The sequence below is a fragment of the Macaca thibetana genome, chromosome X, assembly GCF_024542745.1.
Source record: "Macaca thibetana thibetana isolate TM-01 chromosome X, ASM2454274v1, whole genome shotgun sequence".
Taxonomy (NCBI): Eukaryota; Metazoa; Chordata; class Mammalia; order Primates; family Cercopithecidae; genus Macaca; species Macaca thibetana.
Window position 1 is genome coordinate 98,095,444 of NC_065598.1, and position 21,935 is coordinate 98,117,378.

The window sequence follows — 21,935 nt, forward strand, 5'->3', positions numbered from 1 at the left end:
CTTGAAGATTTAGGAGTGGGAGAAAAAGGGGAGATAGAAAATGTTTGCCGAACAGGTATCTGTATCCAGAAAGAATCTGTGCCCTGGGTGCTGGTCTCTACCAAAGACAACCTCAACTGTCTCCTGTGTCTTCATTTATTGGTCTCTGTTTTTGTGCATCCCTGTAGGTAGATCTGTCCACAGGTCTGTGGAACTGTCAGTTGTGAAGTTTTGTTAAATGGTTACCCAACTTAAAACTAGGAAATTACAAAGAAGAGAAAATTGCCCTGTATCTGTTAAGGTTGGTGTAAAGGTACAGGGACGGGAGCAACTTTGACTAGAGAATTCCATCTCTTCTGTTTTGTCATTTTACTAGTTATGCCCATCCGCCCCACCCCCTGCTGCTGCTGATTTAGTTGGGAGTCTTGGTAAGTTGTGGGGATACAGAATACTAAGACCTGCCTTTCTCACTCTCCACTTGCTTGTCCTGCTCTCGTGCTTAAGCCTAGTCTAATCTGAATGAGGGACATTCTAGGGCAATCACTGAAGAGGAAGATGGTGGGCAATAGGGAGGAGAAGGAGAAGTAGCCCTGAAACAAAGCAGTGGGGGAGAGGGGACTAGGAGGAGGGAAACACTAGACAAAATGTATCTGGAAAGGCAAGAATCGGGGCCAGGGACCAAGGTCTGTCACCAGGAGATCAGTTTCCACATTCTCCTGTTTGTTTATTTGTCCATAGGTCTGCCTGTAGATCTGCTGTAGGGCTTGTCACCATTGGAAGCAAGGTAAGGAGGAGAAAGTTACTCCAGATCAGTGCAGGTTGGTATGAGTATGGGGATTGCCTGGGTAGACCTGTAGGATGGAGTGGTGGAGAGCTGCTTGGCTCTAGCAGGGGTCAAGAACCACTAAAGGGATTCCTCAGCTTCTCCTCCAGTTTTCCTACTCCTTATGCTCCTGTTTGGTGACTGGAAAGAAGGTTGATAGCACTTGGAAGTGTAGGGAGTGGGTGAAATGAAGGGAGAGAGAGTTCGCTAATTACCTACCTCTCCCACCAAGCACTGAATCTCCATATTCTCCTGTCTCCCTGTGCTAATCAGCATGAGGAGAAAAAAATTGAAAGAGACTCAAAGCCCAATTTCCTTCCTCCACCCCTAGGTCCTACTTCAGTGGCAGATCTGGTGGCCTTGGAGTGGCTGAAGACCACCACCCTCTACAGGGCTGGGCCCATGCACAGCCATCCTTCCCTACCTTGAGTGAGCTTCCTCTGCATGTTTTCTATATCACTGGCAGAGCCTGTAGTTGGAAAGGGGACAGAGTGACTACTGGACTTTGTATGAAAACACCAACCGGGACAGACCTTCAGTCAAGGCTGAGACAGGGGTTGGGGGTATATAACTTGTCCTTACCTTAAACTTGGAACATGGTTGACTCTGGGACAGAAGCAAGGGCTAGAGGAAAGGCTGAGGCTGGCCTGCAAGATGGAATCAGTGGTCCTGCCACTGCTAGAGTGAATGGTAAAACCCAGGCCAAGGCAGTGGCTGAGGCAGAACTGAAAACAGAATCAGTGACCCAGGCCAAAGCTGTTGATGGAGCAATGACCAGGATGCATAAAGTGACCTACAGGGAGGCTATGGCTGTGACAAGGGAAGTGAGCAAGATGGAAGATACAACTAAGAGTAGAGTCATGGTTGAGACTAAGACAAAACCCCTGGCAGAACGCAGTATAGTGCCACAAACTAAGTCAAAGGCCATGCCTATGTCTGGGGTCAGTGCTGTAACCAAATCTGAAGTCAAGGTTGTTGCTGTCATTGAGGCAAATATTAGGTCCTATGCCAAGTCACATGATAAGGCCAATACTGGGTCCAGACCTGACAGAAGGGAAGAGGCCAGCATTGGGATGAAATCCAGTGATGAGGATGAAGAAAATATATGCTCCTGGTTCTGGACTGGAGAAGAGTCTAGTGTAGGTTCTTGGTTCTGGCCTGAAGAAGAGACCTCTCTTCAAGTTTATAAGCCCCTACCTAAGATCCAGGAAAAGCCCAAGCCCGCACACAAACCCACACTTACTATAAAACAAAAGGCAATAGCATGGTCAAGGGCCAGGTATATTGTCCTAGTTCCAATTGAGGGAGGGGAGCAATCCTTGCCTCCAGAAGGAAACTGGACCCTGGTTGAGACTTTGATTGAAACTCCTCTGGGGATTCGACCTTTGACCAAGATCCCACCTTATCATGGGCCTTATTACCAGACCTTAACTGAGATAAAAAAAGAGATTAGGCAAAGGGAAAAGTATGGGCCTAATCCGAAGGCCTGCCGCTGCAAATCACGTGGCTTTAGTTTAGAGCCTAAAGAGTTTGATAAACTTGTTGCCCTCCTTAAGTTAACCAAGGATCCTTTCATTCATGAAATAGCTACAATGATAATGGGCATCAGTCCTGCTTATCCATTTACTCAAGATATAATTCATGATGTAGGTATTACTGTTATGATTGAAAACTTGGTCAATAATGCCAATGTTAAAGAACACCCTAGAGCTTTAAGTATAGTGGATGACAGCTCTGAGTCTTCTGAAGAACCAAAATCAGGGGAATCCTATATACATCAAGTTTGTAAAGACATAGTCTCTTGCCCCTTGAACTCCCCTGTGCAGCTGGCTGGACTGAAATTACTAGGGCACTTGAGTGTAAAATTTGACGATCACTATGTGATTACCAGTTATATTCCAGATTTTCTCACCTTGTTAAACAAGGGAAGTGTCAAAACCAAGTTTTATGTTTTAAAAGTGTTTTCGTGTTTGTCTAAAAATTGTGCCAATACAAGAGAATTGATCAGTGCCAAAGTACTGTCATCATTGGTTGCACCCTTTAACAAGCATGAGTCAAAGGCCAATATTCTTAATATTATTGAAATATTTGAGAATATAAATTTTCAGTTCAAAACAAAGGTGAAGCTGTTTACCAAGGAAAAGTTCACTAAATCTGAGCTTATTTCAATATTCCAGGAAGCAAAACAGTTTGGTCGGAAACTCCAAGACTTAGCAGAGCACAGTGATCCTGAAGTGAGAGATAAAGTCATAAGATTAATACTCAAACTCTGAATACCCCTCTGTTCTCATAAAGCCTCAAACAGTTTTTTGGAGTTGCAATATGAAACCAATGCATATTATAATTATAAATTCAATACTCATGTTTTCCATGTTGATTGAGGGAGGCAATTTTATGGATACCAATTAATCTTGAGATCCTGAACATGTGCTGATTTTTATTGTGCTATATAATATAAATTGAGATATTTTTAGTATTTCTGCAACGTGACCTGATAATGAATCTATTCATCCTGAGTAAGCTACACTTCTGTGCTTTATATTGATATAAGTGTATTCTTTTGAGATTTTATTTACATGTTATTAATAAAGTTGCATGCTGAAACTGGTGAAAATATTGTCCTAGTTCTTCAGTTGAAATCTAGTCTTGGGGGATAAAGCACAGAGAGCATAAAGATGATGAAGAACACTGCCTGTGTGTCTGTAGTGGGGCACAAACAAAACAAGTTCACATTGACAGATTATTTAGTTTCAACATACTCAAGGAGTAGAATCACTCTATGCATGAAGACAGGACTGTGCTATTAGCTGTCTGTAGGCTCCTACTGATAGGGCTTCAGATGAGGAATGAAGCCCTATCTGGGCAACTCTGGGGAAGGGAGTAAGGAGGAACCACAGATGCTTTCACTGTAGTCTCAGTTCCAGAACTTGTGCTCAGGTTTTCACATAAAATGTCTCATCAGGATGCCTTGAAGCTTTTTAACCCCAAGAGGATTCCTGGTTCTCACCCCTATTCAGTAAGCCATGGACAGCTGCACAGGAAGTGTGGTTCTGAAGGGACCCAGCCCCACTGTGCCTTCAACAGCTCCCTCCCTATCCAGGGGTATCAGATTTACTGCTTCGTCTGCGATTCTCTCCCCCTGAAGTCCTGGGCCTCAGAGGAGAGTCTTTCTGGGGATTACCCACTGAAACTGCTTCATAGATAATCTCGTCTGTCTCATCCTGGTGACTGTTTACTCCTTGCCTTTGTTTTCTGGCCAATGTTTGGACTTGGTGATTTGTATCACAGTTGGTAGCAGCCCCTTGTTTGTGCTGATTCTTTTTGGTCAGAGCTCAGCTCTATGTATGGTATAGCCACAGGATACCGAATTCCTGTAGAAATGAGTAGTTAGGGAGAAATTAATTCTCATAAAACCCACTGTTCTGTGTATTTGCATAGTTTATAGAACTGAAGCCATGTTGTCTATACTAAGCTTGTCCTGTTTATTCTTAACAAAAGCTAGGTTCTCTGCAAGGGTTTGTGGAATAGAATGACAATGTATAGTTTAGGATTTTGGGGTCACCTCTGCCTCTTTTACCCCCTGCCTCTTTTACTGTTAATTTACTGCCCAGAATTGGGAAATATAAATATTAGGATCAATATATAAATGGTGGTCTTTCTGTTGACCTTCCTCTCCTAACTTTTTATGCATTTAAGGGAAGGTCTGAAGTGGAAAATCTCAATATGGTGTAATAGATCCCTACTTTTAATGGCTATCTCTGGTTTAATTTCTACTAGGATCAAGTGTGAATCTATTGCCGTACGTCTAAAAGTTTAAATGAAGCACAATTAGCTACACTTGTGCATTAAGAGAAACAAGGTAGTTTTTTTGCAATGTGAAACTTCAATTTAGATGATTTTTGAAGTTCTTTATAACATCTTTTAATCCACAGAACTCCTGTAGCCTGTAATACCAGCTGTGGGTACTACTCTCAGTGTTGGAGATCATCAAAATACAATTGGACCAGACCCTTTGGAAATAATTCTGTGTCTCAAATGCCCTGTGGAGCACACACTTAATCAGTTGATGGCTATGGAATTTTCCAACATCAGCTAAAGAGAAGGGTGAGTGTGGGGTGTGTATGTATTTGCGTCAAAGCACAAAGTTGATGGTCTCTCCTTGGATGGGAATTGTGGGATGCGAAGTCATCTCCTAGATTGTTCTTGAGGTGTCATCTGTTGATGGACACTTAGGTTGTTTCCATCTTTTGGCTGTTATGGATATTGCTGCAGTGAACATTGGAGTACAAGTATCTGTTTGAGTCCCTGATTTAAATTCTTTTGGGTATATACCTAGATGTGGAATTGCTGGGTTGTATGATATGTTTAGCTTTTTGAGGAATTGCCAAGCTGTTTTCCACAGTGCCTGTACCATTTTACATTCCCATCAGCAATATGCAAGGGTTCCAATTTATCCACATTCTTGCTGACACTTGTTATTTTCCATTATTTTTTAAATAGCCATCTTAGTAGGTGTGAAGTGGTATATCATTGTGGTTTTAATTTGCATTTCCAAAAGTCTTAATGATGTTGAGCATCTTTTCATGTGCTTATTGGCCATTTGTGTATATTTTTTGGAGTAATGTATGTTTAAGTTCTTTGCTCATTTTTAATTGTGTTTTTGGTTATTGTTGCGTTATAGGAGTTTTAAAATATATGTGTTCTGGATACATGCCCCTTATTAGCTATATGATTTGCAAATATTTTCTCCTGTTCTGTAGGATTTTTCACTTTTGATGGTGTCATTTGATGTGCAAAAGTTTTTAATTTCAATGAAGCCCAGTTTATCTATTTTTTCTTTTGTTGCTGATGCTTTTGGTGTCATATCTAAGAATTCATCGCCAAATTCAAGGTCACAAAGAGACCCCTGTGTTTTCTTCTAAAAGTTTTATAGTTTTAAACATCAGAGTAATTAGTGTGTCTATCACCTCAAACATTGATCATTTCTTTATTTTGGGAGCATTCAAAATCTTTTCTCGCTATTTGAAAATATACAATTATTTATTGTTAATTATGTCACCCTACGTTGCTATAGATCATTAGAACTTATTCCTCCTATCTTGCTGCAATTTTGTATCTGTTAGCCAACCTTTCCCTCCCCATTCCTTTCCCTATATTCTCTTAACTTTTAATCAAAAAAAAAAAAAAAACACAGTTACTTTTGCACCATCCTAATAGTAACCACTATTCTATACTCTACTTCTATGAGATGAGCTTTTTTAGCTTCCACATGTGAATGATAATATGTGGTATTTATCTTTCTGTGCCTGGTAGTGTCCTCCAGGTTCATCCATGTTTTCACCAATGACAGGATTTATTTCATTGTTATGGCTGAATGGTGGTCTGTTGTGTATATATTTTTTTATCCTTGCATCTGTTTATGGGTACTTATGTTGATTCCATATCTTGGCTATTGTGAATAGTGCTGCGATAAACATGAGAGTGCAGATATCTCTTTGATATACTGATATCCTTTCTTTTTGATACATACCCAGCAGTAAGATTGCTGGATCATATGGTAGTTCTATTTTTAGTTTATTGAGAAATCTCCATGCTGTTTTCCATAATGGCTCTACTAATTTACATTCCCACCAACAATGTATAAGAGTTCCATTTTCTCTACATCCATACCAGCATTTGTTATTTTTTTTTTTTTTTTTTTTGTCTTTTTGACAATAGCCATCTGGGGTGAGATATCTCATTGTGGTTTTGATTTGCATTTCCCTGATGATTAGTGATGTTGAGTGTTTTTTCATATAATTTTTGGCCACTGGTATGTCTTCTTTTGAGAAATGCCTATTCAGATCATTTACCAATTTTTAAATTGAATTATTTGTGTTTTTGTTGTTTAGTTGTTTGAGTTCCTTGTGTAGTCATGTTCTACACAATGTTTCAGTCAATGATGGACTGCATGTATGACAGTGGTCCCATAAGAATATAATACCAAATTTTTGCTGTACCTTTTATATGATTAGATACGTGAATATTTACCACTGTCTTACAGTTGCCTGCATTATTCCATACAATAACATTCTATATAGGTGTGCAGCCTAGGAGCAATAGGCTACACTATGCAGCATAGGTATGTAGTAGGCTATACCATCTAGGTATTTGTAAGTAGTACTTTTCTTCTTCTAAGTAGAAGAGCTTTCTTGTTCTTCCACTTTTAGAAGAGCTTAAGAAAATCTGCATCTATAATAGTCTCATGATGATGAAAATGCCTAAGGACACATTTCTTAGAATTTATCCCCATGGTTAAGCAATACATGACTATATATTCTGGATATTAGTCCCTTGTCAGATGAATAGTTTGCAAATATTTTCTCCCATTCTGTAGATTGTCTCTTCACTCTCTGATTGTTTCTTTTGCTGTGCAGAAGCTTTTTAGTTTGATATAATCCCATTTGTCTATTTTTGCTATTTTGCCTGTGCTTTTGAGGTCTTATCCATAAAATCTTTGCCCAGACCAATGTCCTGAAGCATTTCTCCTATATTTTCTTTTTCTAGTAGTTTCATAGTTAGATTTAGGTGTATAATCCATTTTGAGTTGTGCTAGGAAACCTAGATATCCATATACGGAAGAATGAAACTAGACCTCTGTATCTCATCAAGTACTGCAGAATTTTGATTACAGTAGTTTTGTAGTACATTTTGAAATCAGGAAACGTATGTGCTCCAACTTTGTTCTTCTGCTTCAAGATTGTTTTTGTTTTTCTGAGTCCCTTTCCATTCCATGTCAATTTTAGAGTCAGCTTTTCCACTGATACAAAAAAGTCTTTGGAATTTTCAGATTGAAATTTTGCTTGGAGGTATTGCCCTCTTTATAATATTTAGTTTCCAATCTATAAACACATAATGCCTTTCATTTTGGTCTTTGACTTCTTTTAGCAATAGTTTATAGTTTTAGGTATGTAAGTTGTTCACCTCCTTAAATTTATTCCTAGGTATTTCATTCTTTTGTATGCTATTGTAAATGGAATTATTTTCTTTCTTTTTCAGATTGTTCATTGCTGGTGTATAGAAACATAACTGATATGTGTGTGTGTTGATTTTGTCACCTGCAACTTTGCTGAATTTATTCACTCTAGTAGCTTTTTTGTGGATTCTTTTGAAATTTCTCTCTATAAGGTCATGTCTTCCACAAATAGAAATACTTTATCTTCTTTTCTCTTATGTGGTTACCATGTATTTCTTTTTCTAGTCTAATTGCTCTGGCTGTAACTTGAATAACAGTGCTGAAAATGGGCATGCTTGTCTTGTTCCTGATCTTTCCTTACTATTGAATATGATATTAGCTGTGGGATTTTTGTAAATGTCTTTTATCGTGGTGAGGAAGTTCCTTTCTCTGCCTAATTTTACGAGTGTTTTTTAAAGGGTATCAGGTTTTATCAGATATCTTTTTTGTATCAACAGAGGTGATCATGTGCAGACTTTTTTGTTCTATTCAAGTGGTATGTTACGTTGTTTGACTCTCTTATGTTGACCACCCTTGCATTTCTAGGATAAATCCCACTTGATCATGGTATATAATCTTTTTAATATGCTGTTGGATTTGTTGTGCTGGGATTTTGTTGATAATTTTTGCATCTATATTCATAAGGGATATTGGTATGTAATGTTTCCTTGTGATGTCTTCATCTGGTTTTGGTATCAGAGTAATGCTGGCTCCATAGAATTAGTTAGAAGATGTTCCCCCTTCTACTTTTTGGAAGAGCTTGAGAAGGATTGTTGTTGACTCAAAGTCTTTATGTTTGTTGGAATTGTCTAGTGAAACCATCTGGTCCTGGAATTCTCTTTTTGGGGAAGTTTTTGATTACTGGTCCAGTTTCCTCACTATTTATGGGTCAGTTGAGATTTTCTATTCAGTTCAGTGTCTTTTCTATTCAGATTTGGAGTCAGTTTATATAATTTACATGTGTTTTTAAGAATTTGTTGATTTCATCTAAGTTATCTAATTTGTTGGTGTATAAATGTTCATTGTGTACTTTTAACCTTTTAAAATTTCTGTGTGGCTGGTAATAATGTTCCCCCTTTCTGGTTTTAGATATTTGTGTCTTCTTTTTTGTCTCTAGCTAAAAGATTGTCAATTTTCTTTATCTTTTTGAAGAACCAACTTTTGGTTTCATTGATTCTTTCTACTGTTTTTCCATTCTCTATTTTGTTTATTTCTACTCAAATCTTTATTATTTCCTTCCTTCAGTTAGCTATGGGTTTCGTTTGCTCTTCTTTTTCTAGTTCCTCAAGGTGTAAAGTTAGGTAATTGATTTGAGATCTTTCTTATTTTTTAATGTAGGTGTTTATAGTATAAACTTCTCTCTGACTACTGCTTTTGCTGCATCCCATAAGTTTAGTTATGCTGTTTTTGTTTTTATTCATTTCTGAGTATTTTCTGATTTTCCTTGTGATTTCTTCTTTGACCCATTGGTTATTTAAAAGTGTGATGTGTAATCTCCATATATATGTGAATTTTTTATTTTTCTTTCTGGCATTGATTCCTAGCTTCATCCATTGTCAGTGAAGATATTTCACATGATATCAGTCTTATAAAGTTCATTGAGACTTATTTTAGAAGAATGTGTTTTTGCTATTGTTTGGTTCAGAGTTCTATATATGTCTGTTAGGCCTAGTTGATGTGTACCACTGTTCAAGTCCTGTATCTCTTTATTGATCTCGAGTCTAGATGCTCTGTTCATTTTTAAGTGTGGGGTTTGAAGTTTCCTACTATTATTATAAAACTGTATTTTTTTTCTCTTCATTTCTGTCAGTGTTTGCTTCTTCTTAGGGACTTTTGCTTTCCTGCTTATTTACATTCTCCTGTATTTTAACCCCACTATTTTTATAGGTTTCTCCATATCTGCATGGAACATATACTCATTTTTACCTCGGGAGGAAAAATATCCTTTTCCCAACACTAAACTTACACTTTTCCAGTTATCTTTCTCTCTACCCTTTCAGAATAATCAAGTTTTCCGCATTTGTTGTTTCTGCTTTCTTATCTCCTACCCAGTTCTCACACAATTGCAATCTAGTTTCTTTCTCCACTACTCGACTAACACTCTGCCACAGTGTCACCAAAGCCTCCATATTCCCGGAAGCAATTTAATTTTTTAAAAATTTTATGTATACGTGCTGTTATGGAATAATAATGTTTTTCCCCCACTTTTGATGTATCCTTACATGTAGTGGAATCTTTATTAGAATAACATCTCTGACTTTTCTGTGTCCCCACCCTTACTCTTACCCTTTTCTCTTCCCTTTCTTGTTCCGCAGAGGACTGTGTCCCTCTTTGCTGTGTCTTGGGCCATAGGCAATTTTTTTTGTTTTAGTGGACACTAGAAATCTCCTTACAAAGGGATTATATCATCTGATGCTTCCTCAGTATATCAGAGTCCCTCATTCCCCACATACTCACCAGCAGTACTACCTGCATATTTAAACATATCTACCAATCTGATAATGAAAATGGTATCTCTTTGTTTTATGTTTTTACTAATGTTGAAGACAATAAATAAGCTCTCTAAACTCACAGAAAAGAATCAAATTGGAAATACAAATTAAAATCAAATACAAATACAAATCAATTTGTAAGCAGCAAAATGCTTATTAGAAAGATTTTGGAGGCTGAAGAATTGTCTGAAGAGAAAAGCATTTTTTCTTTGCCTGAACTTAATATTCAAAATTCCTGATATGCAAATAGAAGTCATCTCATAGCACTAACAAACTTGAGTTTACTATTATAAGAACTTTTATTCTTTTAGCTGTTTCAAATATGTTGAGACACTTCAGATAATTATAAGTTATTGATAATTAGCATGATAATAAACGATGATTCAAAACTTCAACACTAAGATTACTAAGCTCTTCTTGAAGGAAGTTTCTATTCAAAATGTGTAAAAGCTTAAATCATCTTGGTGGTGGTAAGAACAGTTTAGACAATCATCTTTGTACTATGTAAAATAAAATCTGACAGTTTATTTTATAAAATATAGTTAACACATTTTTGTTAATGTTCATTCACAACTAATGATGTTTTTTGTTTTTGTTTTTTTTCTCACGGAGTCTTGCTCTGTCACCCAGGCTGGAGTAACAGTGGTGTGATCTTGGCTCACTGCAGTCTCTGCCTCCTGGGTTCAAGCGATTTTCCTGCCTCAACCTCCAGAGTAGCTGGGACTACAGACATGCACCACCATGCCCGGCTAATTTTTGTATTTTTCGTAGAGATGGGGTCTCACCATATTGGTCAGGCTGGTCTTGAACTCCTGACCTTGTGATCCACCTACCTCAGCTTCCCAAAATGCTGGGATTACAGGCATGAGCCACCACGCCTGGCAGTGTCTTCTTATTACTGACCTAGTTGAATACCTGAAGTTGTGGGAACAGGCTCTATAAAGTATGAAATTCTATTTTCTTAGCTAAGAAATCTTTTTTCTCTCTAACATGATATTTATAGGATTTTCAAACATGTCTAGATCTCACTGGTGTTAATGTTTTTGGGGGAATTGATTTATTTACCAGAGAAGAAAGTTAGACACACTGAAATATATGATCCAAAATGAAAAGTGAGAAAATGGTTGTGTATGCAAACATATGATCTGATCTCCTGTGTTAGAACTCCATTCTGTGCTACAGCAAATCCCATAATCTGATTGCACTAAAGTGACCCTAAGCAGTATATATATTTTTATATATATGTTTAATTAAGAATTCTATGTCAATATTGTTTGTTCTCTGGTGGGGATTTATTTCATTGAGATAACATAATTGAAGTAATTTTATGCTCTTCAAAGCACCTTAGATGATAAACCCTAGCCCAGAGCTGAAGATTCATCCCTCAGTGAGACAATGACTAAGTACACAAAAAGGTTGTGCTTCTAGAGCAGGGCTCTCTTATCATCTTTCAATTCCTTAAACAGATAATAATTTATTTTGAGTAAAAAGTTTTGGTTAAACAGAAACTTAAGTGAATATTACCCCTTGGTATGTAAATCCCAAGTGAATAAGAAGCAAGAGAAAATGGCTCAAAGGTTTTCCCTTTTTAAGACTCCTGTTAATGTGATTTTTCTAGTATACCAAAAATTATGGTATTTAATGTTTAAATAACTTTACCAATCAATAAAAAGACCAGTAACACAATTAAAAACTAGGCAAAGGACTTTAATTGACATATATCCAAAGAAGATATACAAATGACTAATAAGCACATGAAAAGATGCTCAAAGAAATTTGGTCTTTAAAATTTGGTCTTTAAAGAAATGCAAATCAAAACCATAGCTACACCACTCCACACTCACTAGTATGTCTATACTTTTTTAATGGAACCTAAGTATTGGCAAGGATGTGGAGAAATTGGAACTCTTGTACATTGCTTGTGGGAATATAAAATGGTAAAGCCACTGTGGAAAATAATTTGATAGTTTTTCAAGTGTATCACTTTCATTCACTTCTCGTTTCCTTTTTTTTTTTTTTTTTTTTGTTTTGTATTTTTTTCCAGGTTTTTTTTTTCCTCAGTGGTTACTCTGGGTGTTACAATTAATATCTTAACTATACAATACCCAAGTTTAAATTAGTACCAACTTAGTTTCAATGATATAGAAAATTCTGCTCCTTTATAATTGCATCTCCCATGTTATTGTCACAAATTCAATCTTTATATACTGTGTGTCTATTAACAGATTTATAGTTATAGTTTTATGCATTTGGCTTTTAAAACATACAGGGGAAAAAAAACAGAAGTAAAACACCAAAAATGCAATAATACTGGCTTTTTGAAAAACTGACCTTGTATTTTACAGTAGTTTTAGGTTTACAGAAAAATTGAGCAGAAAGTACATACAGAAAGCTCCCATATATTACTTTTCTCCCATACCCCATCTCTGCCACCCAGTGCCCACAGGTTCCCATATTATTAGCATCTTGTATTAGCATGTTACTTTTTTTTATAATCGATAAATGAATACTGCTACATTATTATTAACTAAAGTCCCTAGTATATTTTAAGGTCTGTCCATAAGTTGTACATTTCATTTTTTTAAAACCATTATAGTAAAATACACATGACATGAAATTTGCCATTTTAACTACTTTTAACTGTCCAATTTGGTGGAGTTAAGTGCATTCACATTGCTGTGCAACTATCACCACTATTGATCTCCAGAAGTTTTGCATCATTCCAAATTAAAATTATACATGTTAAAAAATAACTCCTTGTTATTCCCTCCCATCAGCCCCTGGGAAGCACTATCCTACTTTCTTTCTCTACTAAGTCTTTCATGCACTTTGAGTTAATTTTTGTATATTGAGTAAGGTAAGGTCCAACTTTTTTTGTGTTTGTGTATGGTTATCCAGTTGTCCCAGCACCATTTTTTGAAAACACTGTCCTCCTCCAAGTAAATAGTCTTGGTAGCTTTGTCAAAAATCATTTGAACATATTCTTGAGGGTTTATTTCTGGGCTCTCTATTCCATTGGTTTATATGTCTGTCTTTATTCAAGTACCATACTATTTAGATTACTTTAGTTATATATAGTAAGTTTTGAAACCAGGAGGCAGTAGTCCTCTGACTTTGTTTTTCTTTTCCAAGGCTGTTTTATCTATTCATTGTCCTTTGAGATTCCATATGAATTTTAGGATAGTTTTTTCTATTTGTGCAAAACACATCATTGGGATTCTGATAGGGATTACATGGAAGCTTATAGATTGCTTTGGATTGTATTGAAAACAACATTAAGTCTTCTGATTGATTAAATAGTATATCTTTTCTGGTGTTCAGTGTATAAGTTTTTGGCTTCTTTAGTTAGGCATATTTTTAAGTATTTTATTTTTTTGATTCTATAGTAAATGAAATAGTTTTTTTTAAATTTCCCTATCAGATTGTACATTGTTAGTATACAAAATACACCACATTTTTGTTTGTTGATTTTGTATCCTGCACTTTTGCTGAAATTGTTTATTAGCTTTAACCATTTCTGGGGGAAATCTTTGGGGTTTTCTATGTATATAATCATGCCATCTGTAAACATAGATATTTTATTTTTTTTCCATTCCAACTTATATGCCTTTTATTTATTTCTCTCTTTTTTTTTTCTTGGACTAATTGCTTTGGCTAGAACTTTAAATACTATGTTGAATAGAAGTGGAAAAACGCACTTCTTGTCTTGTTGCTGATATTATGGGAAAAGCTTTCAGTCTTTCACCATTGGATATGTTGTTAGCTCTGGGCTTTTCATGTATGTCCTTTGTTTTGTTGAGGAGTTGAGGAGGTTTCCTTTTATTTCTAGGTTGTTGAGTGTTATTTTTTTCATGAAGGATTGTTGAATTTTTCTAAAATGCTATTTCTACATGAATTGAGATGATGATGTGGTTTTTTTTTCTCTTAATTCTGTTAATAGGGTATAGTATATCATTTGATTTTTGTATGCTGAACCATCCTTACATTCCAGGCATAAGTCCCTCTTGGTCCTTGATATGGTTTGGCTCTGTGTCCTCACCCAAATCTCATCTCGAATTGTAATCACCATGTGTGGAGGGAGGGACCTGTAATCCTCACCTGTTGAGGGAGGGAAGTGATTGGATTATGGGGGTGGTTTCCCCCATGTGGTTCTCATGATAGTGAATTAATTCTCACAAGATCTAATCGTTTTATAAATGATAGTTTTCCCTGCACACTCTCTCACCTGCTGCCATGTAAGATATGCCTGCCTCTCCTACTGCCATGATTGAAAGTTTCCTGAGGCCTCCCCAAGCATGCAGAACTGTGAGTCAATGAAATTTTTCTTTTATAAATTACCTAGTCTCAGGTAGTGTATTTATAGCAGTGTGAGAATGGACTAATACAGTAAATTGGTATTAGAGTGTGGGGCACCATAGAGAGTGGGGCACTGCTATAAAGATACTTGAAAATGCGGAGGCAACTTTGGAACTGGGTAATGGGCATAGGTTGGAACAGTTTGGAGGACTCAGAAGACAACAGAAAGATGTAGGAAAGTTTGGAACTTCCTAGAGACCTGTTGAATGGTTTTGACCCAAATGCTGATACTGATATGGACAATGAAGTCCAGGCTGAAGTCGTGTTAGATGAAGATGAGAAAATTCTTGGGAGCCGGAGCAAAGATCGATCTTGTTATGCTTTAGCAAAGAGACTGGCAGCATTTTGCTCTTGACCTAGAGATCTGTAGAACTTTGAACTTTAGGGAGATGATCTGAAATTGGAATTTATGTTTAAAAGGGAAGTAGAGCATAAAAGTTTGGAAAATTTGCAGCCTGATGATGCAATAGAAAAGAAAACCCATTTTCTCAGAAGAAATTCAAGCTGGCTGTGGGAATTTGCGTAAGTAAGGAGGAGCCAAATGGTAATCACCAAAACAATTGGGAAAATATCTCCAGAGCATGTAAGAGATCTTGGTATCAGTCCCTCCCATCACAGGCCTGGAGGCCTAGGAGGGAAAAATGGGCTGGGCTCAGGGCACCCCTGCTCTGTGCAGCCTCAGAACTTGATGCCCTGTGTCCTAGCTGCTTCAACTCCAGCTGTGGCTAAAAGGGGCCAAGGTACAGCTCAGGCTGTTGCTTCAGAGGGTGCAAGCCCCAAGTTTTGGTGGCCTCCACATGGTGTTGGGCCTGTGGGTGCACAGAAGGCAAGAATTGCAGTTTGGGAACCTCTGCCTAGGTTTCAGAGGATGTATGGAAATGCCTGGATGTCTAAGCAGAAGTCTGCTGGAGGGGTGGAACCCTCATGGAGAACCTCTGCTAGGGCAGTGTGGAAGGGAAATGTGGGGTTGGAGCCCACACACAGAGTCCCCACTGGGGTACTACTGCCTTATGGAGGTGTGAGGAGAGGGCCACCATCCTCCAGACCCCAGAATGATAGATCCACTGACACCTTGCACTGTGCACCTGGAAAAGTCACAGTCAACACCAGCCTGTGAAAGCAGCCATGAGTGGGGCTGTACCCTGCAAAGCCACAGGGTCAGAGCTGCCCAGAGCCATTGGAGCCCACCTCTTGCATCAGCATAACCCGGATGTGAGACATTAAGTCAAAAGAGATCATTTTGGAGCTTTAAGATTTAATGACTGCCCTGCTGGATTTCGGACTTGGATGGGGCCCGTAGCCCCTTCATTTTGGCCAATTTCTCCTCTTTGGAACAGGAGCTATACCTCCATTGTATCTAGGAAGTAACTAACTTACTTTTGATTTTAAAGGCTTGTTGACAAAAGGGCCTTGCCTTGTCTCAAATGAGACTTTGGACTGTGGACTTCTGAGTTAATGCCTAAATGAGTTAAGACTTTGGGAGACTGTTGTGAAGACATGATTGTGTTTTGAAGTGTGAAAAGTCATGAGATTTGGGAGGGGTTGGGATGGAATGATATGGTTTGGCTCTGTGTCCCCACCCAAATCTCATCTCAAATTGTAATCCCCACATGTTGAGGGAGGGACCTGTAATCCCCACCTGTTGAAGGAGGGAAGTGATTAGATTATGGTGGTGGTTTCCCCCATGCTGTTGGCATGACAGTGAGTGAATTCTCACAAGATTTGATGGTTTTATAAATGGTGGTTTTTCCTGCACACTCCCTCTCACCTGCAGCCATGTGAGATGTGCTTGCTTCCCCTACCACTATGATTGTAAGTTTCCTAAGGCCTCCCCAGCCGTGCAGAGCTGTGAGTCAATTAAACCTCTTTCCTTTATAAATTACCCAGTCTCAGGTAGTATCTTTATAGCAGTGTGAGAACAGACTAATGCAGCCATGGAGTATAATTTTTTAAATATGCTGCTGAATTTGGTTTGCTAGTATTTTCTTGAGAATTTTGCATAAATATTCATAATGGATATTGGTTTATGTTTTTTTTTTTTTTTCTTATAGTACCTTTGACTTTGGTATCAAGCTAATAGGAAGTAGCCCCTCCTCTTTCCTTATTTTTTAAAGAGCTTGAAAAAGATTCCTGTTAATTCTCCTTTAAATATTTAGCAAAATTTACTAGTGAAATGATCGGGTCCAGTGTTTTCTTTGTTGGGAGGTTTTTTGGTTACTGATTTGATGTCCTCACTAGTTATAGATCTATTCAGATTTTCTATTACTTAATTATTCAGTTTTGGTAAATTGTATGTTTCTAGGAATGCATCCATTTCATCTAGGTTATCCAGTGTTTTGGCATGCTGTTGTTCATAGTACTCATACTCTTTTTTTTGTTTCTATAAAGTGGTAATACTATTTCTGCTTTCATTTCTGGTTTTATTAATTTGAGTTTTCCATCATTTAAAGTCAATCTAGCTAAAGGTTTGTCATTAAAAAATATTTTCGAGTGCTGACTTTTGATCTTACTAATTTTCCTTGTTGTTTTCTACTCCATATTTATCTCCATTCTAGGGTTTATTATCTTCTTTCTGCTGGCTCTAGGCCTAGTTTGTCATTCTCTTTCTGATTCCTTAAGGTATATAGTTGTTGATTTGAAGTTTTCTTCTTTTTTTTTTTTTTGATGGAGTCTTGTTCTGCCGCCCAGGCTGGAGTGCAGTGGCACAATCTCGGCTCACTGCAACCTCCATCTCCTGGGTTTAAGCTATTCTCCTGCCTCAGCCTCCCAAGTTGCTGGGACTACAGGCATGGGCATGCGTCACCACACCAGGCTAATTTTTGTATTTTTAGTAGAGACGGTGTTCCACCATGTTGGCCAGGCTGGTCTCAAACTCCTGACCTCAAATGATCTGCCTACCTCGGCCCCCCAAAGTGCTGGGATTACAGGCCTAAGTCACCTTGCCCAGCCTGAAATTTTCTTATCTTTTTACCCTAATGCTTATTATCTCCTTATTGCCTTCAATTTCACTGAGTTCTGCTCTTTTATGATTTCTTTGTTCTGCTCAATTTGGATTTAATATTCTCTTCTTGTTTTGGTTTTTAAAGATGGCATGCTAGATAATGTTATTGATACTTCTTTTTTCTGATATATCTATTCAATCATATAAATTTATTGTTAAGCACTACTTTATTTGCATGCTGCAAATTTTGATGTTATATTTTCATTTTGATGTAAACTACTTTGAAAATTTTCTCGGCCGGCGCGGTGGCTCAAGCCTGTAATCTCAGCACTTTGGGAGGCCGAGACGGGCGGATCACGAGGTCAGGAGATCGAGACCATCCTGGCTAACACAGTGAAACCCCGTCTCTACTAAAAATACAAGAAAATTAGCCGGGCGAGGTGGCGGGCGCCTGTAGTCCCAGCTACTCGGGAGGCTGAGGCAGGAGAATGGCGTGAACCCGGGGGGACGGAGCTTGCAGTGAGCCGAGATCGGGCCACTGCACTCCAGCCTGGGGCACAGAGCAAGACTCCGTCTCAAAAAAAAAAAAAAAAGAAAAAAAAAAAAAGAAAATTTTCTCTTGGTAGTTCTTCTTTGATTTATTTGTTATTCAGAAATGTGTTGTTTAATGTTCAAATATTTTGGATTTGCCAGCTACATTTCTATTATTTTCTTGTTTAATTCCATTATGGTCCAAGAACATACACTGACTAATCTGCTCTTTTAAATTTGTTAAGGTATTTTTTGTGGCTCACAGTAGGGTCCATCTTGGTGTCTGTTCCATGTGATCTTTAGAAGAATGTAAATTCTGGTTTTAGATGAAATATTCTACAGATGTCAATTAGAACCAGTTAATTGTTGGTGCTATTCAGTACAGCTGTGTCCTTACTGCTTTTCTGCCTAGTGGATCTTTCAGTTACTGATAGTGTTGAAATCTCGAATTATCATAGTGGATTTGCCGGGTTTTTTTTGTTACGCTATCACATTTTGCCTCCAATATTTTGATACTCTGTCTTTAGGAACATATATAGTAAGAGCTGTTATGTCTTTGATGTTTGACCCATTCATTATTATTGAAGTCTGCTTTTTTCTTTTGATTAGTGTTTGCATCTTATGTCTTAGTCTCCTTTACTTTCAAGCTATCTGTGTCTTTATATAGTGGATTGTTATTGACAACATATAGTTGGGTCTTGATTTTTTTACATTCACCCCTAAAGTCTGTCTTTTCATAGGAATATTCAGACAATTCATATTTAAAGTGATTATTGACATATTTGGATAAATGTTCAACACATTTGTAACTATTTTATGTCTGTTGCCATGTTCTTAGTGTTGTATTTTGTATTCCACTTTGTTTCTGCCTTCTCTGGTTTTAATTGAGCATTTAAAAAATGTATTCCATTTATTCTTTTCTCTTAGTGCATTTATTTTACAAGCTGAGTATCCCTGTTTTGAAAATTCAAAATCTAAAATGCTCCAAACTCAAACTTTTTGATCACCAATGGGACTTTAAAAGAAAATACTCATTGGATTTTGGATCTCAAATTTTTTGGATTAGGGATGCCGAACTAATACAATAAGTATAATGCAGATATTCCAAAATCTGAAAGAAAAAAACAAAAGCTGGAATCTTAAACTTTTCTGGCCCCAAGCATTTCGGAGAAGAGATACTCAACCTGTATTTCTTTTCACAATTTTGTTAGTGATTGCTCTAGGGTTTGTCATATATATTAGCAACTACTTTAAATCCAGTTTCACTTAACACTATACTGGTTCATGGGTAGTTCACATACCTCATGACAAGGTGTTACCAATTCTTCTCTCTCATCCTTTCTAACGTTGTTGTCATTATTTCAAATATCCATAAGCCGTAATCACTGAATACATTGTTTCTATTGCTATTTTGAACAAATTATTGTCTATTAGATCAATTAGAAATAAGAAAAATCGGCCGGGCGCGGTGGCTCACGCCTGTAATCCCAGCACTTTGGGAGGCCGAGGCGGGTGGATCACGAGGTCAGGAGATTGAGACCATCCTGGCTAACACGGTGAAACCCCATTTCTACTAAAAATACAAAAAATTAGCTGGGCGTGGTGGCGGGCGCCTGTAGTCCCAGCTACTCAGGAGGCTGAGGCAGGAGAATGGCGTGAACCCAGGAGTCAGAGCTTTCAGTGAGCTGAGATTGCACCACTGCACTCCAGCCTAGGTGAAAGAGCGAGACTCCATCTCAAAAAAAAATAAATAAATAAAAAAGAAATAAGAAAAATATGGTTGACCATTGAACAACACAGGTTTGAACTGCACAGGTCCACTTATATGCAGATTTTCTTCTGCCTCTGCCACCCCAAGACAGCAAGACCAGCCCTCTTCCTCCTTCTTGGCCTACTGAATGTGTAGATGATAAGGATGAAGAACTTTATGATGGTCCACCTCCACTTAAAGAATAGTAAATATACTTTCTCTTCCTTGTGATTTTCTTAATAGCATTTTCTTTTCTCTAGCTTACTTTGTTGTAAGAATATAATATATAATACATATAAGAGGCCGGGCGCGGTGGCTCAAGCCTGTAATCCCAGCACTTTGGGAGGCCGAGACGGGCGGATCACGAGGTCGGGAGATCGAGACCATCCTGGCTAACATGGTGAAACCCCGTCTCTACTAAAAAATACAAAAAACTAGCCGGGCGAGGTGGCGGGCGCCTGTAGTCCCAGCTACTGGGGAGGCTGAGGCAGGAGAATGGCGTAAACCCATGAGGTGGAGCTTGCAGTGAGCTGAGATCTGGCCACTGCACTCCAGCCTGGGCGGCAGAGCGAGACTCCGTCTCAAAAAAAAAAAAAAAAAAAAAAAAAAAAAAAAAAACATATAAGATACAAATATGTGTTAATAAACTGTTTATCAGTAAGATTTCTAATCAACAGTAGGCTATTAATAGTCAAGTTTTTGGGAAGTTAAAAATTATGTATGGATTTTTGACTGTGCAGTGGGGTCAGCACCCCTAACCCCTGTGTTGTTCAAGGGTCAACTGTAAAATATTTGTAAATTTCATTTATCCCTTCTTTTTAAAGCACTTCTAGGAGACTGCCAGGAAACAAATCCAGCAGGTTTATTGTTTCATTTATGAAATCAAATCCTCATTTGAATGTCCCAAATCAAATGATCTTTAAATACAAAGACTATCACAACCAGAGTTAAAATTTTTTACATAGAACTTATTGAAGTAGTTAATCATGGAAGTTAATCATAATCATATTTTCAGATAAAGTGGGTGGCTCTGAAAAGTGACTTTGAGTTGGGTAGAATTATTGCTGAGAAAGCTTTATGCTCTCTCTCTACAAATGTGGCGTGTAAGCTCGATGTTCTTGGGCATGATAGTCACTCAGAGTGGATGACACACAGATTGATGTTCTCAAAGAGCACCACGAGGTAGGCCTCTCACAGTTCCTGCAGCTGCTGAGCTTTGGAAGTGCAGGTTGGTCTTGAAGTTCTGTGCGATCTTGTGCACGAGATCCTGGAATGGCAGCTTGCGGATCAGCAGCTTAGTTGACTTCTGGTAGCAGCGGATCTTACGCAGGGCCACTGTGCCAAGCTGGTAGCTGTAGGGCTTATTTATGCTTCTAGTGCTGGAGCACTCTTGCAGGCTACCTTGGTGGCCAGATGTTTACATGGCAGTTTACCGCCAGTAGACTTGTGTGTAGTCTCCTTGATGTGGGCCATTTCAGATTATCCAAAGAAAAAAACGCAGATTTGGTCTCAATTTTTGTTTGTCTGAGGATCTTTATTTTTCTACACTTTAGAAGGATTATTTTGTTGCATACAGTGTATCAGATTGGTGTGTTTTTTTACTATAACATTTTAGATATTTCTCTCCACTCTCTTCCCGATGGCATGGTTTCTGAAGATAAGTTCAACCTAATTCTTAGCCTTGCTCTTCTATAAGTAAGGCATTTTTTTTCTTTTGGCTTCTTTGAAGATTTTATCTTTGTCTTTCATTTTCTGCAGCTTGAGTATGATATGTCTATGTGTAGATTTTTTGGTTAAATTCTGCTTAGTGTTCTCTGAGCTTCTTGGATTTGTAGTTTGGCATCTGCTATGGTTTGAATGTTCCCTCCAAAATTCATGTTGAAATTTTATTGCAAATGTAATACTGTTGGGAATTGGGACCTTTAAGAGGTAGTTGTGAGGTCTTCACCATCATGAGTGGATTAATGCCATTATGGAGGGTGTGGGTTAGTTATTGCAGGAGTTAGGCCCTCTTTTTTTCTTTGTCTCACATGCTGACTTGCCCTTCCATAATGTTATGATGCAGCAAG

General features: G+C 37.9%; 1 protein-coding gene and 1 pseudogene across 1 annotated transcript; one reads left to right on the forward strand and one right to left on the reverse strand.

Moving 5' to 3' along the window:
- The first annotated feature begins 1,225 nt into the window (after positions 1-1,225).
- On the forward strand, positions 1,226-3,416 carry ARMCX5 (armadillo repeat containing X-linked 5). The gene has a single exon (XM_050775949.1). It carries the CDS (start codon positions 1,399-1,401, stop codon positions 3,073-3,075), a length of 1,677 nt encoding a protein of 558 aa, XP_050631906.1. The 5' UTR covers positions 1,226-1,398; the 3' UTR covers positions 3,076-3,416.
- A 17,581-nt stretch (positions 3,417-20,997) lies between these two features.
- On the reverse strand, positions 20,998-21,339 carry LOC126946055 (histone H3-like; annotated as a pseudogene).
- Positions 21,340-21,935: the final 596 nt, after the last annotated feature.